Source organism: Neovison vison, chromosome 5, assembly GCF_020171115.1.
Source record: "Neovison vison isolate M4711 chromosome 5, ASM_NN_V1, whole genome shotgun sequence".
Lineage (NCBI taxonomy): Eukaryota > Metazoa > Chordata > Mammalia > Carnivora > Mustelidae > Neogale > Neogale vison.
Window position 1 is genome coordinate 18689397 of NC_058095.1, and position 20097 is coordinate 18709493.

Sequence of the window (20097 nt, forward strand, 5' to 3'; positions counted from 1 at the left end):
CAGGTCTCAATCCCAGGACCCCAGGATCATGACCTGAGCCTAAGTCAGACGCTTAACTGACTGAGCCACCCAGGAGCCCTCTCTCTCATTTTTAACACAGTGTTTGGCAATTATTTTCCTACAGTTCTGTCTACCAGACAAATTTGTGAACTTCTTGAGGAAGCACAACTGTCTTATTTCATCTTTGCATCCTAGCACAGGGCACTGTTAAGAATTCTTAGAGCACTTACGAATAACAGCTAAAATTTATAAACCACTTACACTGAGCTAAGAGTTTCACATGCACTGACTTGTCAGTCCTTACAACAACCTAATGAGATACGTACTATCATTATACCCGGTGACAACAGAGTAAACTGAGGCAACAGAGAGCTCACTTGCCCAAGTTTATTTGCCAGGTCTGCATATTTAAATTCAAATTTGATTCCTGGTCTTAACCACTTAGGACCATTGCCACAATATATGTTTGCTTAAGACCAAAAGCCAAGAATGATCCCCAAGTGTAATATTTAAGACTTCCCTCCTTTAACCCCCTCTACTAGGGCAAGAGGGCTGTCAGACCCCCGTTCCAACACACCAGACCCAGAGAATAACCGAAATAGAAGCGCCAGTCTGGGCATCGCTTGCGGCCTTTTCCTCCAGAAGGTAAAGGGGGACCGTGAGAGCGCGCGGATATGGGCACACCCAGGGGGGTGGCGCAGGGTCGGGGGAAGGGTCTGGCCAGTGCCAGGCAGACTGTCCGAGAGGTGGGGGGTCCAGCGTGGGTTCCGGAAGCAGGAAAGCCAAGCAGGTGTGGGATCTAAATTAGTCTGAGCGCCAGGAGGGCGCTCGGCTCAGAAGGGCACAGCTCGGCCTCCGCCCTCAGCAGAGGACCCTCATCTCGGGCGTTCGTTGGCTCGCAGGCCTGGAGTGGGCTGAGACCCGCCCAGAAACAGGGGAACGGAGGCTCGGACGAGCCCCTTTGGCTCCATAGGTTTTCTGCCCTGAGGTGCTAACAGATCCCCACTTCAACTCCGGCCTCTTCAGAGAAGTGGCTGCACGCTACGGGGTAAATGCCGGAGTGGGGGCGCCGGGGGCGGGGGCGGAGTTGGGGGGTGGGGGAGAAGAGCCGGGAGCCCCGAGGGAAGGGCGGGGGATCCTGGGCCGGAAGGCGTCCCAGGCTCGGCTGGGAGCCGGCGCTCTCTTTCGACGCCACCCGCTGCCCCCGCCCCGGAGCCGGCCGGGACGGCACAACGTCTCCGCCCCCAGCGCACCGCGCACCTCACCTTGAACGTCGCTCCACCCACCGCTATCCTATTGGACCGGCCGGACCGAGGCGAGATGGCGATTGGCCGAGGTGGCTCCCGAAAGCCCCGCCCATCTCCCCGCCCCCGTCCCCGTCCGCCGGTACTTTGGACGGCGGCGTGGCGCCCCTCCTCCCCGCCCGGTCCCCGCCCCCTGGAGCAAATGCTGCCGAGCTGCGGCCGCGGGGCAGATGCACGCGCTCGGGCCCTTCTAGCAGGCGCGAGCAGTCGCTGGGCGCGCGAAAGCGAAAGAAGGAAGAGGAAGGGAGGGCGGGGGCGGGGTGTTGAAGAGGGGCGGGAGGAGGAAGAGGAGGAGGTTGGAGCGCGCTCGCGCTTGGCCTCGCGCCCGCGCGGAGGGAGGGGGAGAGGGGCGCGCGCGCGCACGCTCGCGTTCTCGCTCGCTCCATCCATCCATCCTCCGGTCGCGGCACGCGCGCGCGCTCCGGGCTCGCGCCGCACCCCCCGCCCGGGAGAGGCGGGCTGGAGTGGGGGGCGGGGGGAGGGGCGCGCGGACGGCGCGCGGACTGCGCGCGGGCGGGGTGAGGTGAGGAGGAGGAGGCGGCGACGGGACGAGAAGGGAGGGGAAGGGGCCATGGCCGCCCGGTGAGGCGGCGAGGCGGGGGGGCGGCCCGACCCCCCGGCCCCGGGCCCTGGGCCCCGGGGAGAGGCGAGGACGGACCGACGGACATGGGGCTCCGGAGCAGCCGCCGCCGCCGCCGCCGCCGGAGGACGCGGCCCTGAGAGGCCGCCGGGCCCCGGCGCGGCCCCCCGGGCGGGGTGAGTACGGGACGGAGACGGGGACGGGGGAGGGGCCTGCGGGGGGCGGGGGGCGGGGCCCGAGGCGGGGCTTGGGCCCCCTCCCCCCAGGTCTGGGTCAGCGCCCCTTCCCCTCCCCCCGGGCCGACGCGGAAACGCCCGGCTTCCCCCGGCTTCCCGGCCCGGCCGGGGCCCCCAGCTCTCCCCCTGTCTGGGTCCCCCCTGGGCGGGGCAGGGCCGGCCGGGGAGGGGGCGCGGGGCCTTTGTTAGGGAGCCAGGCCCCAGCCCCCGGGACAATAGAGACACCCTCCCGGACTCCTCTCCCTGGCCGGCTGGGGCTGTCGGCGGGCGGGGAAGGAGAGGGGCCGGGACGCGTCCCACTCTGCCCACTCTCTAGGGGTCGGACTGTCCCGGACCGGCGCCGGCCTCGGGCGGCTCGGCTCTCCTCCCCCCAGTCGGTATGATGCAGCAGCAGTGCCGCAGGGACGGGGGAAGAGCCGAGGCCCGGCCTCCTACCCTCCCCAGTGCCCCTGGCTCATTTGTCAGTCCCCACCCCACTCTAGGCCGGCAGCTCCTTAAACTCGTACCCACCGTTCAGAGGGGCCCCGGACTGTGGGCGCTGTTTCTGATTCCTTTGGTGGGGATTCCTGGACTTTGGGGCTCTTGGAGAGACTTCCGGGCTGGTCCTGAGGGAGGGAGGGTGGTTATCTAAAAGAAGAACAGGTAAGGGGAGTGCCCACTCCCGGCATGCCATCCCAGGCGGGCTCTACCCCCTCTTCTTGATCATGGTGGCTGGAAAGGCTCCTTCAGCTCTCGGTTTCTGTGGGCTCTGTTCCCCTGCTGTAGTCACAGGCTTATTTCAAGGGAAGACAGAGTGGGGTGAAGGTTGTAGGGTTCTAGGGCCATTCCTACTTCTGGTAGCAGTACCCCCCCAAGTGGACATCCTGGCTGAAAGCAGAGGTGACTCTGAGGAGAGCCTAGGGAAGGGGGGGGTGCATTTAGGAGTCTGTGCAGTTCTTTGCCACACCCTGTGGGTTTGCTTTGAGGCCTTAGAGTTCCTTCTCCTCCCCCTGCTGCATTGCACCATGGGTATGGAAGAGGGGTTTGAGTTTGGGGGACCTGGGGTGAGCTGCTGCCTCCCATAGACCCAGACTTTGTCTGGTAGCAGAGTCCAGGGCCCGAGTTCAGCCCTGGGAAGGACTAGGCCGCCTTGGGGTTTCAGGCCCTGAAGGACCATCCAGACTCAGTGAGCCTGGGCCTTGGGGAGGGGTAGATCCTGATGCCAGGATTAGGCTCTGGGCAGCGAGGTGCAGAGGGGAGGTGGCGGTCTTCAGAGGTGCCTTGGCCTCACACCAGAACCCCCCACCCCCGTGTGTGCAGCCGTGTTGCCGCCCGCTGTGCTATGAGCAGTCAGAGCGCCGTCTCCACAAGAGTTTACAAATGAAAATGGAGGAAATGTCTTTGTCTGGCCTGGATAACAGCAAACTAGAGGTGAGGGCTGCCCCACGCGTGCCTCTAGTTCTTTCTCTGGGCGTCTCTACGCCGCTGTATCTGGCATTCACACCAAAGAGGAATTGGGGTAGTCAGCCTGGTTCCTTAAAGGGAATAGCCAGCCGAGAAGGCCCAAAGATCCGGAAGAAGAAAGGACGCGAAGTCAAGATGGGGAAAATGGCAGAAGAAAGCATGATTTGGGGCCAGGGCGAATGGGTAGATGTGGTTGGTGAGAGTTGCTCTCAGTCCAGGGGACTGTGACTCTTCCTGACCGCGGACGTTCTCCCCTGGGCCCAGGCCATCGCTCAGGAGATATACGCGGACCTGGTTGAGGATTCTTGTTTGGGATTCTGCTTCGAGGTGCACCGGGCTGTCAAGTGTGGCTACTTCTTCCTGGACGACACGGACCCTGATAGCATGAAGGATTTTGGTGAGCTTCAGGGTTGAAGGAGAGCTGTCCAGCCCCTGCCCCCCGGGGATCCTTGGAAGTCCCTTCTTTGGCAGCTGGACCAGATGTAGCCCCTAGAGCTGCTGCAAGCTTCGGTGGTAGAGGGAGTGGGGGTGGTTTCAAAAGGCCACGGGGCCATGGGCAGGAAACAAGAGGTCCCCCGCCTGCCCTGATCGCCACGCCTCTCCTGTCCCCAGAGATCGTGGACCAGCCGGGGTTGGACATCTTTGGACAGGTTTTCAACCAGTGGAAGAGCAAGGAGTGTGTCTGCCCCAACTGCAGTCGCAGTATCGCTGCCTCCCGCTTCGCTCCCCATCTGGAGAAGTGCCTGGGGATGGGCCGGAACAGCAGCCGCATCGCCAACCGCCGGTGAGGACCCAAAGCTGCGAGGCTCCTCTCTCTCATGCCATGTTCCAAGGCGTAGTCCCCCTCCCCCTGGGGCCTTGGTAGGGCTCAGGCGTGGCACATGCTTGGCCTCGGCGGCCAGTGGCAGGGAGAGGTGGCCGCCTTGACCCTTTCTCTTCTGTTCCGTCGGCAGGATTGCCAATAGCAACAATATGAACAAGTCGGAGAGTGACCAAGAGGATAATGATGACATCAATGACAACGACTGGTCCTATGGCTCAGAGAAGAAAGGTGTTTGGGGACTCTGGGGAACTGGGGTGGGGGGCGGGCATCGGGGTGAGGTGGGCAAGTGGGAGTTGGGTAGGTAAGGGTCACAAGTTGTTAGGTTGAGTGAGGAGGGGAGAATGTGGCTTGGTGTGTTTCCGTAGGGGTTCTAGATTGAGAACTTGGGTTGAGTGACCCTGACCTTTTGTTTTTGTCTGATACAGCCAAGAAGAGAAAATCAGACAAGGTGAGAGCCGGGGCAAGCATGAGGGAAATTTGGGTGAAGGACAGATACCCTCCCCTTTGGGCAGGGAGTCCTCGGGTGTCTTGACTCAAGTGTGAGGTCATGGGGTTCCTCACTGGGTTTTGGGATGAGGGTGTCTGTGGTGGGCAGGAGGGCAGTGGAGGCCTTGGGGGAGAAGGGGAGGACGGAATATGGGTAGGTGGGCCTCTTACTGGGGTGGAAGAGCAGGAATTTGAGGATGTTCCTTTGTCAAATCTTTTTTCCTTCCCTGGGTTCTCGGCTCCCCCTTATCGTTACCCTTTCCCCAAAGCTGTGGTATCTCCCATTCCAGAACCCCAATTCCCCTCGAAGATCCAAGTCTTTAAAACACAAAAATGGTAAGTGGGGCTTGAACGATGGGGGTGATTCTAGGTACGTCTGCTGGGGCTCATTGCTGGAGGGTGGAGGTGGGGTCTTAGGGGAACTGGGGTATCGAGGGAGGGCCTGTGATCCTTCTGTCACCCCCACTTCCTCTCTGGTTATTTTCAGGGTTCTCTGTCTGTACCTCTGCATCAAACACCCTTCCCCTTCTTTTTTCTTCTTCAGGGGAACTTAGCAATTCGGATCCTTTTAAGGTGAGTGGGTGCCACCCCTCTAAGGTTTTCTCTCATTTCCCCAGTTGTTAGTTGGGTGGAATTTGGCCGGGTGGGGATCAGAATGCTGAGGCCAGAAGCACTAGATGGGGTATTTTGGTCTTGCATATCTCTGTTCTTGCTGGGTTCCATCCCCTTCCCGACCACGCAGGTGGGATGGGAAGAGTATCCCTGGAAAAGTGCTGGGTGGGCTCAGGGGCACTCCCCGCATAGAGAAGGACCAGAGGGACTGGTTCCCCAACCCCATCTGTCCCTTCCCCCCCGGGCCCCCCCGAGCCGTCTCTTCTCTGACCTGTACCTTTGATTCTCCCCTAGTATAACAACTCAACTGGGATCAGCTATGAAACCCTGGGGCCGGACGAGCTGCGTAACCTGCTCACCACGGTGAGGGACCGGCGAGGGGGAGGCCTTGGGAGTGGGCTGGAGCCATAGGCAGTGGTCCAGTCCCTGGAAGAGGCTGGTGACAGCAGTTAGGGCCACCTAGCTCACTCTCTCTGGAATTAGGTTTCCCGGCCTGTGGTAGTCTGGGACTGTCTGTTCTGGATACCTTGGGGCCGATTTCTGCCTGCCCATTTCTAGTGTCTGTACAGAGGAGAATACCTAGTGTCTAGAGTGGGTTCCCCTCCGTCCCTCCTTTCAGCTTATATTCCTCTTCCAGCAATGTGGGGTGATTTCTGAACACACCAAGAAGATGTGCACAAGGTGAGCTTAGAACCTAGAAAAGGGGGCCGGGGTCCCTCCCGCACACTCATCCTGGGCATGGGTCGAGAGTACCCTTGGACTTGAGCAATGGGGCTCCCACCCTTTCCCTCCTTCCTCTAATGGTCAGGCCTTAGGCCACAATCTGGGGGCACTCTGTTTATCCCCTCCCTGTCTGTGTCCGTTCCTCCCACCTCTGCTAGGGGAAAGGGGCTCCACCTGAGGTTCTCAGACTGTTCCTGCCTTGTCAGGGTCTGACGAGTTCTCTCCCCACCAGGTCCGTGCGCTGCCCCCAGCACACAGATGAGCAGCGGCGAGCCGTGCGCATTTATTTCCTCGGACCCTCAGCGTAAGGGAGCCTCCGGGGCGGGTGGTGGGTTGCGGAAGATTAGGATGATGATTGGTGTCCCTGAAGCCCTTCTTTGACCCCTCTTCTTTCCAGCGTCCTTCCAGAGGTCGAGAGTTCCCTGGATAATGACAGCTTTGACATGACTGACAGCCAGGCCCTGATTAGCCGGCTTCAATGGGACGGCTCCTCTGATCTCTCGCCCTCCGATTCAGGCTCCTCCAAGACGAGTGAGAATCAGGGATGGGGTCTAGGTAGGTGATGCATCTGGGCCCCATGGGCTCTCCGCCCAAAGCCAGGGCTGTGGGGACACCTGTGTTCTCCTGACAGCCCAGCCTGCATCCATGGTGCCTCTCTCTCTTCAGGTACCAACAGCTCTGAGTCACGGAAAACCAAGAAAAAGAAATCCCATCTGAGCCTGGTAGGGACTGCCTCCAGCCTGGGCTCCAACAAGAAGAAGAAGCCAAAGCCACCGGCACCCCCGACGCCCAGCATCTACGATGACATCAACTGACTTGGGTGCAAGGGTTAGCCTTTGGCTGAGCAGAGCCCTCTCTCCCAACCCCCACCCAGGTGGCAAAGCCTGGCAAATGGACGGCTGCTGGGGGTTTGGGCTTGGGAAGCTTGGTGGGGCCAGGCAGGCAGAGGATCCAGTTATGCGCCCCTGGGGGGTGTCAGGGTCCTCTGCGACGGAGCACGACCCCTTGGCATGCAGGACTCAGACCTGGACATATTATGCCTTGGACATAAGTTCGGTGGGGAGGTGGTTTTCCTATTTATTCTGTGAGTTACTGGATGTCCAGCTAGGCCAGGGGCCTGACCTGGGCACTGTGCCAGGGCACTGCCTGCCCCCCACCCCAGGAACTGGACTAAGCCCTGCCGAGAAGCATTGTGGCTACCGGGGAGGCTGTGGGTTGGAAGCTGAGCCTGGAGGGGGCCTCCCCCAGCTGCCCTCAGCAATGTGAATGGGTCCGGTGCTTGGAGCTGAGGGGCAGGGCTGGGTGTGTCCTGTCTGTGTGCAGAATCCTATCAGATGCCCCCAATCCGAGGGGTAGGCAGGCCCAGCAAGCTGTCTGCTGAGGTGGGCGTCCAGAACTGCCACCGCCTTCCCTGCCCCTCACAGGGGCAGCCCTTTCCCCTCAGTCCCCATGGGCCTCCTTGGCAGCAGGAGCTGTCCTTTTGTTGTTGGGTGCCAGGAAAGGGCCTCCAGCCTCTACAGCTTCACGGAAGAGGCAAGGGGAGGGTAGGAAGAGGGAGCTGTGTATCAGAATGACTCCCCCCCCAACCTTTCCTCCCTGACCCAGGGCTGGTGAGGAGTGGGGCCCCAAGGTGAGAGGGAACGGTGCTGCTTTATTTGAAATGTTTTCTTACCTCATTCCCTGCCCCAGGAAGGGGCCCAGCCTCACCCTCCTGGGGTGGCCCCATGTTCCTCCCGCCTCCCCTGCCCCACTGCCCTAGCAGGGCAGTCCAAGTTCCCAACTGCTGCTTGCTACCCCCTCCTTCACCTTGACCAGCTTCATTTCCTCTCTCGATGCTCCTGCCTCCGAAGCCTGCCCTGTTTCCCCTTCCTTAGCCGCTTTTAAGTTATTTATTCTGTACTCGTGGTTTGGGGCTCTGAGGAAAATCCTGATCTTTTACCTCTCCCCCTTTGCTAGGAGTTGGGGTGGGCAGAGGCTAGTCTCCATGCTCTGGGTTGTCAGTGGAGGGCATTGTGGTTGTCAGTGTCGTGCCTCGGCATTGCCCCTCTGTGGGACTGTCATGCCAGTGTGCCCACCTGCCTGGTCTACATCCTGAAAAGATGTACCGTCCCACCTCCACGTGGGCACCATCGCTCCCAGGAGGAGAGCTGGAGGACTACGGTCTGGGCTGGGAGCAGAGCTGACTGACACAGGGATGGAGTTGACCCTGAGCCATGTTCTCTGGCATTTGCTGGATGTGAACCCTGCCCTCTTCCCAGGAGGAGCCATCCCACATTTGGGTAGCTAGTACCCAGGACTGGTCGGACTGATTTTGGGTTAGGGACCTAGAGGGTTAAGGGAACAACAAGAGATAGGGCTGCAGTACCCTGTCTGGAACCCCAGCCCCGCCCTGGGGTGGTTCTGATTGTGGCTGATGCCTGGTTACAAATTGGTTTTTAACCCAAGAATTGTGATTATTTTTTAAAAAGCCAAACACATTTTGGCAGGAGTTAGAATAAATCCTGGGGCCTGGGCTCCTCTGTTCTTGACCCTCCATAGTCTTCTCCCTCTAAGGGGAAGCCAGAGGGAAAGGAGGATTTCAGCCAGCCTCCAGCCTGCTTCCAAAGGAAGTCTTGGGAGTGGGCTGAAGGTGAAGGGAGGACAGCTCAGGCCATTCTCCCTTCTGAGAGGCAGCTGCAGCTCAGGCCCTACCATACCCTTTCCCCTCTGGCCTCTCCCTTTCCCCCCTCTGGTTGGAGGAGGGAGAAGTGGGAAGTAGTTTGGGAACTGGTTTGTCCACATCCACTTCCCCATTGTTCCTTGGCCCGCCCTCAGGGCACAGCCCCCTGCCCAAGCTGGGTAAGAGATGGGCTTGGTCCAGCAGGGACCCTGAGGGAGCAAACCCCTTTCCTTCTGGGGAGAGTGCGCCCCCCTACCATGTAGTTGAACAGGGGCTAGGAGCTCTCCACTCCCCTCCCTCTAACAGCAGGCTGTGTGGGTCTCAATTCCCATCCTTCCCACCCCGGCTAGGTGTCGTCCACCTGTATCCTATCATGTGTCTGAGTGTGTGTGGGGGGGTTCTGTACTAATTTCCATGGCCGGTGGCTTTTCCTTCCATGCATCACTCCCCCCCGCATGCCCAGGGGCCACCCGCCTGGCATTACCGCATGCTGGGGTCATTGGGGGAGGGGGGTGGGGCTCACGCTGTCCTGTGGTCTTGAGATTTTTATTTTTGCATATGTAATCCATCCTGTACAGGTAGCTAACTTTGTAAACGCTGTGTATTTCCCCTGCCCCCATGGCTGCTGGTGTAAATAAACTGCATCTCCCGTTGGTAGCCCGGCCTATCCACCCTCCTTACCATGTCAATGGGGGCAGAGCAAAGCCATTCTCTTAATGTCACAGAAGGAGGCTCCACAGCCACAAAACGGAACTTTATTTAGTCACAGACACTGACCCTCCATCTGAGAAGCCCAGAAGCAAGGGCCTGGGGCCCAGGGCTCCATACCCAGAGCTCGTCCTTGGAGCTGGGCAGGGTAGGACACTGGCTGAGGGCCAGAGCTGTCTCTTGCTTACAGCCTTAGGCCTAGGGTAGCAGCAGCTGTGGCTTGGCCTCTCCCAATGCTGGGGGCTTGGCTTTGTGCCCCAATCCCCTTTCTGACTGAGCTCTATAAAGGACTATTTAAAAAAAAAATACAAGCAAAGTGCTTTGAAAAAAAGGGGAGAACACTGGGAACTATCCAGAACACAGAGAACACCCTATTCCTGCTACAGGGGCAGAGGGAGAAGGTAAGAGGCGGCTAGGTGCCTGTAAGGGAAGCGGACACGACCTTCATTCCTGCTGTGTGACTTCAGTCTCAAAAGACAGATACTCCCTTAAGAAACAGGAAAATACTCCAGGCTCCCTACAGAAGTATGCTGGGGCCATGCTGAGCTGCCCTGGCAGGCGGCCCTGGGTACTGAGGAGCAGACATGCAGGACAATGGGAAGAGCTAGGGCCACAGCTGGGAGGGAATCCCTCAGAGCCCAGGCTCCCCACTGAGCTGGGCCATCAGCTCAGCTCTGAACTTTAGGACCCTACAAATGAAGGAAGATGACATCCTTGTTTCTACCTGAGTTGTGCTTGCACAGAGATGGGCTGTCTGTACCCTTGTGGATGTGAAGGGGAGGCCCTTTACCTGCCTCCTATGTCCTATGGAGGAGGACCTGCCACATCCTTTCCATCCCTCCCTCCCAAGCCCTTGGGCCCAGCTCTGGCCAGGAAAGGGGGGAGGCCATAAAGAAGGAAGACCATGCCTTTCATTTTCTCCCTATGTCCTTATCGTCCATACATCCCAAATACTAGGAAGCTGAAGAAGACAGTGACCCCCACCAGGGAGACAGTGGCAGGTGCTGTGAAGAACTGGCGGTAATTGATACGGAAGTACCAGACCACACCCAACAGCACCACAAACACAGGCACCATGAGGCTGCCCACACTGACGCCGAGGCTGGGGGGTTCAGTGGCCGAGGAGGGGGCCAGGGAGGCTGAAGGGCCTGGAACAGCTGACCCTGGGGGTGAGCGGTGGCAGTGAATCACACAGTTGTCGGTAATGTTCAGGGAACGCAGTGTGCGGGCTGGGTCCTGCAGCAGACGGCCCTGGTAGATGAGTTTCATCTGGCTCTCCTGTCCAGGGAAGTATTTACTGCGAGGATGAAAGAGATAGAAGACAAGACAGAAGGCGAGGAATGAGAAGGCTGACAGGCCTGGGCCAGAGAAATAGGGCAATGAGGGAAGAAGTGAAGGGTAAGTTTCTAAGAGGTATCCCACCCAGCCTTGGTGGGGGCCGGACCCGATACCTCCCCGCCACTCCCAGGTGGATCCTGGGCTCCTCTCAGGCGATCAAGGGCTGTGGGCGTGGGGTATGAGCAGCTGCCCACTTTCCGGTCCACTCACCTCTTCAGGGCACCCACAGTATCCTCCGGCCTGGCCACAGCCAGCTCCTCGGTGTCATTGAGGAATTTGAGCCGCACACTGATGAGGCCGGGGCTGGGAGGGAGGCAGCCGCTATCCTCAGATCTCAGAGGGGCCTCTGGACTGCTGCTTTCCGGGCCTGCGTGTCTTTTGGGAAGGCCTTGGATGTCAAGCAGATGCTCGAGGCTTGGCTCAACACCGCCCCCAGCTCCAGGCTCCCCTGTGGAGTCTCCCCCACTTTCGCCAGCCTCTTCAGCCTTCTCATCATTACCCTCTGATGGATGGGGGAGTTCGGTTGGCTCTGGGGTGCCTTGGCCTGCCACTAGATGGTCCACATGCCCCAGGTGGAGGACGGATGTGTCTCCAGCTGACACAATGGTGCCCAGGAGCTGGTTGCTACCGCTGTCTGCTACGTAGGTAGAGAGCCAAGCTAGGACCAAGGCTAGAATCAGCACCACCACACCTGCCACCACAGTCACCTCATTACCCACACCCTCAATGAGGGTGACATCAGAGAACTCCATGGCCTGGCTGCTGACTGGGTCGACACTGCAGGAACAAAGGAGGACAGCATCAGCAAGGCATGTGGGGTTGCAATGAGGTTCCTAGTTTCTTCAGGTCCTAACTGACTCAGCCCTGAAAGAAAATGGAGTTCAGTGTCCTACAGAAGGGGGAACAAACCTTCCTACCCTTGGACCCCCAACCTAAAGCTAAGGACTTACCCTCTGCCTCTATTGTTAAACACTAGCTTTCAGGTTCCACATCTTTCCTCTCTCATTTCGAGCTCATTTTGAGCACGGATCATCAGGAACATTTCATGGCTTTGTTGTGGTGACTGCTGCTGTCACTGGCTAGAAAAATTCTTTTTTGGTAGGTGGGGAATAAACGTTTGCTTCCTTATGCCCTGAGTTTCTCTAGGATTTCTATTACTTGGTCTAGCAACTATGCCCCCCTGAGAAGCCTCCAAGGTGGCTTCTGAGAGACCAAAGAGCCTGAAATATTTTATTTTAGGGTCTTCTGGAGGCATAGTGCAGCCACTCTTGCCAGATTTTTCCATTTGAACCCTACCTCATTCGTGGTCACGTATTCAGGTTCAGATGTCAAGAACCAAAAAATTAATTTTTCATCAGAAGCATGGTCAGACCACCCCAAAGGGGACACATCTGCAGGAGCCATCAGCAGACATCATGCAGCAGGCACCGTGTCTACCACCTCTGAAATTCTTCTGACAAGTCCTAGGAAGCGAAGGAGGACAGACACCAGAAACACCAACAGAGGCTCAAAACTGCAAAACCACTAACTGGAAAGGATTTGGAAAAGGTTCCAAAATAGCTCTCACAATCCATATCCCTATCTCTCTTTGTGCATGGTGTAGTTTCTCCCCTGGTGATTTCTTAGAAAGGCAGAAGGATGGTGGCTTGCTCCTTTAGAGTACCTACTCTTTCCCTCACAGAATGTGTGGCTTTCACAACTGTCCCCAGGCAAATCCAATCTGATGATTAGCATCAACAGAGTATTCTCACAATACCTATAAAACTTCATTATACTCCTCTACCGGTCCATCTTTCTCTACTAGACTTCTGAAAGACAGGATCACATGTATTTTTCTATGTACCCTAGTGCCCAGCATAATGCCACAGTCGCCGCTCAAAGAATATCTGTAGGACATAGCAACATCTGAATAGCTTCCACATCTTATTTAGAACATGGGCCCTGGAGTAAAAAAAACCAAAAAACAAAAAAACCTAACTATAATCCTGGCCTTGCCTCTTACTAGCTCTCTAATCTCGGACAACTTTCTCAGAGCCTCAGCTTGCTCATCGATAAAATGGGGTTAAAAATAGTACCTACCTCATAAGGTGTTTTGACGGTGACGGGAAATCAACGAAGCAAAATACTTAGCACAGAGTCTGGCACATTGCAATGGTTCAATAAATAAATGGCAGCAATTACTTATCGCTCCCACAACTAGCCCCTAACGGTAAGATGGTTAATGTCACCAGTCCTGATTTACAGAAAAGGAAACTGCGGCGAACAGAGGCGAAAACGACTGGCACAGACACAGGGCACTTTCTTGGGTTGGGGAGGACCCCACGTCTCCCGCCTCAGAGGCCTTTGGGGGGGGGTCTCCTCAGTCTGTAGGCGACCCTGACCGCGCGGTGAGGAGGGGTCCCGACCCTGCCTTTTCTGAGGCGAAGACTCCGCGTGGGGCGGCCCTATTCCCGCGGCGCTGGAGAGGAGTCGGTGGGCCCACCCGAGGCGAAAGTCTACCTAGTTGCTGGCCGCCAAGCTCAATTATCCCAGCCCATAAGGGGTAGAGTCCGGTGAGGGGGTCACAAACCATTCACACCCCTCAAACTTTGGGGCGGGGCTGGGGGCCTGGAGGCGGGGCTTGAGTACGCGGGGAGTCATGGGAAATTAAAGGGGGATTGAGCCGGTACTGTGCCTGGATAGGGAAAGAGGTCCTCACCTGAAACGGCCAGACTAAGTGTTTTGACTTCGCCAGGACGGCCCATGGACTCACCTTTCCGTAGGGGCCGGGGGAGGGGCTGGCTATCCCCGATTCTGTCCGGGGTCCCGTCTCTTCCGGCTTCTCCCGGAAGCTGTTTTAATCAGAGACAGGAAATCCCGCCTCCGCGCTCTGCACTGATGACGTAAGTTCACGTAAGGCGGGCTGACGTAAACGTATTCTTTAAAAAAGGACTGGTTTCTTAGCGGAAGGAGGGGCGGAGTTATTGTTGGCGGGATCGTCGCCCTCCCAGGGCGGGGCCAAGCTTACTGGGCGGAGCCTAAAGAGCACACGGGTGAGGGGCAGGACCACATAGAGTTGGGGGTGGTGCTTGGGAGAAGGCGTGGCTTCGTGTCTGGGGGACCGGCGTGCTGGCATAGCCGGGCAGATCGTGAGCGGCTCTTTCTCAGTCCGGGCATGTTCTTTTGGGCTTGCTCCCAGCCTCCAGGGTTGATTGGATTTATTACTGCTCTGTAACGCACAATGAGCTCCTGGTTAGCGGGATCAGTAGGGACTGGTCTCTCTGACCTCCAAAAGTTCAATTCTAAGGCCAGAGGCAGTTGAGTTACCGTATCGGTTGGCTCCAGGTATTGAGGGACCTTGGTAAAAAAGGCCAGAAAGCCTTTCAAAGAAGGTACAGATTCAGCGCAGGCTTAAGGCACAAGAAAAGGAGCCCAGAAGAAAACAGGAGAAAAAGATTCAGCTCCCAAGAACTTAGATTTTTGCAATTAAAATTCTTTCGGGAGCCCTGGCTAGCACAGACGGGGTGTGAGTTTGAACCCCACGCTTGTCCTAGGGATTACTTAAAAATTTGGGGGAACCAGTGTGGCTCAGTCTGTTAAGCATCAGATTCTCTCTCTCTCTCTTTTTAAAGATTTTATTTATTTATTTGACAGACAGGGATCACAAGTAGGCAGAGAGAGAGAAGAGGAAGCAGGCTCCTGGCTAAGCAGAGACCCTGATGCGGGGCTCCATCCCAGGACCCTGGGATCATTGACCTGAGCCACCCAGGAGCCCCAAGCGTCAGTCGCTTGATTTCCGCTCAGGTCCTGATCTCAGGGTCATGAGATTGAGTTCCCCCTCCCCAGGGGCTCCATGCTTAGCAAGGAGTCTGCTTGGTACTCTCCCTCTCCCTCTGCCTCTACCCCCTTAACGCTCTCCCTTCCTCTCACTAAAATACGTAAACAAATGTCTAAAAACACTTTTTTTCCAAAGACATGTCAGGATTTTTTTTGTTTTCTGGTGAACTTTTGGTTCAGGTATAAAAAAGGCAGAGAGGGCAAACAGACAAGTGAAGAGTTCGGTAGTTTTCACCAACTGAATTGATTGGAACTGAACTCAGTGGAACCAGCACTGAGATAAGGAAATAGAAAATGACCCCAAAGTCCCCCTTCATGTCGTCTTCCAGCCACTACCTTACAAAGAGTATTACGGCTTTCCTTACCATAGATTAGTTTCCTCTGTTTTCATACCTTGTATAAATGGAATCAAGCTGTCTGGCTTCTTATTCTTTTTTCCAAGCCTTATTGTGAAATACACATAAATTTACCATTTAAACCCTTTTATTTTTATAATATTTTATTTATTTATTTGACAGAGAGAGACATAGTGTGAGAGGGAACACAAGCAGGAGGAGTGGGAGAGGGACAGCAGGCTTCCCGCCGAGCAGGGAGCCAGATGCGGGGCTTGATCCCAGGACCCCCAGCTCATGACCTGAGCCAAAGCATGTTTTTATTTTGAAGAATGCAGGAGGGGTAGGGCATCACAGTACAGTTAAACAGAATTCTGAAGAGTGAATAAGGTTACCAAGCAAATTTCCAGACAGAGTAGCAAGTTCAAGGGCTCTCAATAAATGCTTGAGGGAATGAATAAACTAATGAGCTGAACCACCATTAATGCTTTTGAGAGTTTATTATGTGCCAGGTACTGTGCTAAGTACTTCATATACCTTATCTTATGGAGCCCTGTCAAGTAGCTCTTACGGTACCCATTTTATAGGTTTGGAAACTGAGACTCACATAATATCCAAATTTGCCATTAGTGCTATAGCTAAAGTCATCTAGTGCTCGAGCTCACTCTTTCATTTCCTCTCTCTATATATACGATCTTAATTGCCAATATTCGGCCCCCTCCTTTTTTCACTCAACTATATACCATAAAATTTTTCCTGTGTCATTGAATATTTTTTTAAAGATTTTATTTATTTATTTGACAGACAGAGATCACAAGTAGGCAGAGAGGCAGGCAGAGAGAGAGGGAAACAGGCTCCCTGCTGAGCAGAGAGCCCGATGCGGGACTCGATCCCAGGACACTGAGATCATGACCTGAGCCGAAGGCAGCAGCTTAACCCACTGAGCCACCCAGGTGCCCATCATTGAATATTTTTATAGCATCATAGCATAGCTTTAAGTAGCTGCTCAACAGTACCGTTTTCCATATTGCTCCCTAACTTTTTTTTTTTAAAGACTTTAATTTATTTGACAGACAGACCACAAGTAGGCAGAGAGGCAGGCAGAGAGAGAGGAGGAGGAGGCAGACTCCCTGCTGAGCAGAGAGCCCGATGTGAGGCTCGATTCCAGGACCCTGGGATCATGACCTGAGCCGAAGGCAGAGGCTTTAACCACTGAGCCACCCAGGCACCCTGCTCCCTAACTTTTTAACTCATTATCTTATTTGGATGGACATTTAGATGGTTTTCAGTACTTTGCTTTTAAACAATGTTTTCATAAACCTCTTTTTGCGTCTTTGATGACAGATTTTTGTTCACACCCATGATGTTTTTCCCTAGGATAAATTTCTGAAGATGGGATCGCTGGATCAAAGGGTGTTCACATTGTTCAGGTTTTGATACACCTGGTGCACCTATTTCCATTTCCACGGCAGTGTGAGTCGTGCCTACTACTATTTCTCTTCCCCTAAAATGGGATGGAAGTGGGAGAGAGCAGGGAATAAATGGGTGGAGTTTCTGAGAGACGTGACAACCCTGAAGATGTTTATAAGACGTTATAAGGAGGAAAGAGTGGAGGAAAAGAAGGGAAGTGAAATCTGAGAAGGGAATAAATGACTGACCAGTGACCTCTGAAGCCCAGGAAGGCAGAGCCCATGGCCAGGCCTGCCCTGTCCAGGGGCCAGCACATCTGGCTTTCTCACGGCTCCAGGTACCAGATATCTGTTTGGGGTTTGGTACCTATAGTCTGTTGTTTCCCAAGCTGCATGGACTGACTTCTGCCAGAACACTTAGCAAACTGCGTTGTGTTGTTTGTTTTGCTTTGTTTTTAAAGATTTATTTATTTAAAGGGGCATGGGGAGGGGCAGAGGGGGAGAGAATCCAAAGCAGACTCCCTACTGAGTGCAGAATCCAACATGGGGCTTGATCTTATGATGGGAAACCACCACCTGCGCCGAAACCCAGCCGGACCCTTGACTGAGCCACCCAGGTGCCCCATAACAGTGTATTTTAATGGATCTGAGCACCTTGGACATTTTTCATGATAGAGTTCTTGAGATGTTTGCTTTTCTTATACTATGGAATTTAGGCATTTTTACACTTTTGTGTGCAGTTAAGATAGCTATTGAATAGTGAATAAATCTGTGAGTCCTGGAATGCTGCCTTAGGCCAATGTGTGTATAAGAAATCTGTTTTACTAAAACTGCTCTTTCCCTAGCCACTCTCTGTCATTCATGCTATGTTTGCCAATCTCACAGACAAAAGCGTGTCTGTTCCTTTGATTTCATTCATTGGGTCACTAGTGAGGTTTTCAGTTTTTCATGTTTCATCAGCCACTTTGTAAATTAATTGTTGGGTCTTTTGTGTTTTCTTCCTTTAAAAAAATTTTACCCAGGCTGCTCCCAGGAGTAACACCCTATTTAGACTCCTATTGTATCTATCCGAGGGTGGTGATTAAACTTACTTCAGGGGGTCGCCTGGGTGGCTCAGTCATTGAGCGCCTGCCTTCGGGTCAGGTCATGATCCCAGGGTCCTGGGATTGAGCCCTGCATTGGGCTCCCTGCTCAGCAGGAAGCCACTTGTCCCTCGCCCACTCCCCTTGCTTGTGTTCCCTCTCTCACTGTGCTCTCTCTATCAAATAAATAAATAAAATATTTTAAAAAATAAATAAGCAGTGCCTGGGTGGCTCAGTGGGTTAAGCCTCTGCCTGCAGCTCAGTTCATGATCTCAGGGTGCTGGAATCGAGCCCCACATCGGGCTCCAGGGAGCCTGCTTCTCTCTTTCCCACTGTCTGCTGCCCCCCTTGCTTGTGTGCTCACACTCTCTCTCTCTCTCTGTCAAATAAATAAAAAAAATCTTTTAAAAAATAGTGGGATTGAAATTTTTAAAAAATTTCAAGCCCAGACTGTAAAATGCCCCACTGCCACAGTCTTCTTCCCTCCCCAGAGGAGCATTCTTGGGCACCTGCTTCTGGACCTTTTCCTCTTCCATCTACAATCATGGGGTTTGGCCTTGTTGGCTGTACATGTCGTTTTCCGACTTGTTTCTTCTCTTGAACAGCAGTCTAGGCGATCTTTTCAAGGCCACGCCTATGACAGTCACTTGGCATCCCTCCCTGGTTCCTTCCTGTGGCAGGGACTACCCTTTGTAAGGGCTGCATTGTATTCCAGAGGAAGGATTTGTGCACCACCTCCCACATGTCGCTTTGTTGCTGGCAGTGCTGCGGTGAATGTTCCGTGCATACCAGCCTTTTCAGTAGTGGGAAGTGGTGTTTAAGGGTAAGGGTGCTGCTAGATTGCCTACCAAAGAAAGCAATTTCCTTTTCCCACCAACAGGATGAGCAAGAATTTACATCTTTAGATCTTCATGGGCTCTCCCTGTTATTGATCTTCACCATTTCCCTCTATCTAGCGGGGTAGCAGTATCTTCTGATTGCCTTTTTTTTTTTAATGATTTTATTTATTTATTTGACACAGAGAAATCACAAGTAGAATGAGAGGCAGGCAGAGAGAGAGAGAGAGAGAGAGAGGGAAGCAGGCTCCCTGCTGAGCAGAGAGCCCGATGCGGGACTTGATCCCAGGACCCTGAGATCATGACCCGAGCCGAAGGCAGCGGCTTAACCCACTGAGCCACCCAGGCGCCCTTCTGATTGCTTTAATTTGCATTTCCCTCATGTCTGGTAAGGTCGACTCATTGACTGGGCAAAGAGTGGAGTGTCCAGTCTCTGCAAAGCCCTGCACAGCCACCAAGTCACCAGAGGTGAATAAAACATGCCGTTCCCATCCTCCCAGGTGAAGGAAATGAAATATTTTTTCTTTTCTTTTCTTTTTTTTTTAAGATTTTACTTATTTATTTGACACAGAGAGAGAGATCACAAGTAGGCAGAGAGGCAGGCAGAGAGAGGGGAAGGGAAGCAGACTCCCTGCTGAGGAGAGAGCCCGATGCGGGGCTTGATCCCAGGGCACGACCTGAGCCGAAGGCAGAGGCTTTAACCAACTGAGCCACCCAGGTGCCCCAGGAAATGAAATCTTTTAGTTGCGGATTTCTTCCCCCAATATTTGGTCTTTCACTTGTGTTTACGATTTGGTGCTTATATAATCAAATTTAAATTGTTTCTGCATCCAGATCCTTTAATCTTTTCTTTTATGCTTTCACCCAGGCAAATCTCCTACCCCAAATAATACTCATAATCTCATGTATCTCTCAGGTTGGTTTTTTTTTTTTTTTAAGATTTTTATTTATTTACTTGACAGAGATCACAAGTAGGCAGAGAGGCAGGCAGAGAGAGAGAGAGAGAGAGGAGGAAGCAGGCTCCCTGCTGAGCAGAGAGCTTGATGCAGGGCTTGATCCCAGGACCCTGAGATCATGACCTGAGCTGAACTGAAGGCAGCAGCTTTAACCCACTGAGCCACCCAGGCGCCCCTCTCTGTTGTTTTTTTAAGCGGGTCTTTTGTCATAGTTGTAAATACAACAGAAAAGGCTGAGCTCGCTGGGGTCTGCCTCCCGGAAGAGGGCAGACAGCTCAGCATCTTCCTCCCCTCACCGTCCCCACAACCTGAGAGCCAGGCTGCCAGCTTTGGCCCAGGACCACAAAGCATTTCTTTCTCTTCCGTCCGGCCTTTTGGCTCTGCGAAATGAAAGCCAACATTTCTTCTAGAAAGGAGAGTTTGTGGCTCTACATAAGACGGTACAAAATTGCCTTTACGTTGGAGAAAGGGAAGGAATCTCCACAGATACAACTCTCCACAGAGGCGAGGAGGCTGGCGACAGCTGCAGGAGGCTGACCCTGGGACTCCTGTCCCGTCTCTACTGTGTGACTCCAAATGGTAATGGAGTGGACAGCCCAAGGTCCCTCAGCCAAAGGACCCTCCTATGGTGGGTACTACAGGCTTGGGGTCTGGCAACGGCCTTCTGTTGTTCTTATACCCTTTATCCTATCACAAGAGCAAAGTTGCTCCGTGGTGAGGCGATAAACGTGGAGTGAGGGGCAGCTCAGGCACA

General features: G+C 54.4%; 2 protein-coding genes across 10 annotated transcripts; one reads left to right on the plus strand and one right to left on the minus strand.

Moving 5' to 3' along the window:
* Positions 1-1892: 1892 nt before the first annotated feature.
* ATXN7L3 (ataxin 7 like 3) lies at positions 1893-9523 on the plus strand. Of its 4 annotated transcripts, none has more exons than XM_044247791.1 (13): positions 1893-2060; positions 3420-3530; positions 3828-3960; positions 4176-4347; positions 4517-4614; positions 4812-4834; positions 5142-5208; positions 5360-5445; positions 5779-5847; positions 6122-6165; positions 6440-6511; positions 6605-6762; positions 6874-9523. In XM_044247791.1, the coding sequence occupies exons 2-13, from the start codon at positions 3480-3482 to the stop codon at positions 7020-7022; spliced, it is 1122 nt and encodes a 373-aa protein (XP_044103726.1). In that variant the 5' UTR covers positions 1893-2060; positions 3420-3479; the 3' UTR covers positions 7023-9523. The 4 variants fall into 4 exon arrangements, with proteins under 4 accessions (XP_044103726.1, XP_044103728.1, XP_044103727.1 ...); XM_044247793.1 differs by having other exon boundaries at positions 5417-5445; XM_044247792.1 differs by having other exon boundaries at positions 5163-5208.
* Positions 9524-9605: 82 nt separating this feature from the next.
* Positions 9606-13768, minus strand: TMUB2 (transmembrane and ubiquitin like domain containing 2). Of its 6 annotated transcripts, none has more exons than XM_044247795.1 (4): positions 13665-13768; positions 12209-12375; positions 11123-11689; positions 9606-10871 (listed from the first exon to the last, which is right to left on the minus strand). In XM_044247795.1, exons 2-4 carry the CDS (start codon positions 12211-12213, stop codon positions 10505-10507), a joined length of 939 nt encoding a protein of 312 aa, XP_044103730.1. In that variant the 5' UTR covers positions 12214-12375; positions 13665-13768; the 3' UTR covers positions 9606-10504. The 6 variants fall into 6 exon arrangements, with proteins under 6 accessions (XP_044103730.1, XP_044103731.1, XP_044103732.1 ...); XM_044247796.1 differs by having other exon boundaries at positions 13611-13742; XM_044247797.1 differs by lacking the exon at positions 13665-13768 and adding an exon at positions 12992-13604.
* Between the last annotated feature and the right edge of the window lie 6329 nt (positions 13769-20097).

Bases quoted from the DNA above. Each gene is read 5' to 3' on its own strand.
- ATXN7L3 (XM_044247791.1), top strand. From the start codon at position 3,480: ATGAAAATGGAGGAAATGTCTTTGTCTGGCCTGGATAACAGCAAACTA. The intron at 5,446-5,778 runs GTGAGTGGGTGC...ATTCTCCCCTAG, and splicing joins GCAATTCGGATCCTTTTAAG to TATAACAACTCAACTGGGAT. The intron at 6,166-6,439 runs GTGAGCTTAGAA...TCTCCCCACCAG, and splicing joins ACCAAGAAGATGTGCACAAG to GTCCGTGCGCTGCCCCCAGC.
- TMUB2 (XM_044247795.1), bottom strand. The intron at 10,872-11,122 runs GTGAGTGGACCG...TCATCCTCGCAG, and splicing joins ACTGTGGGTGCCCTGAAGAG to TAAATACTTCCCTGGACAGG.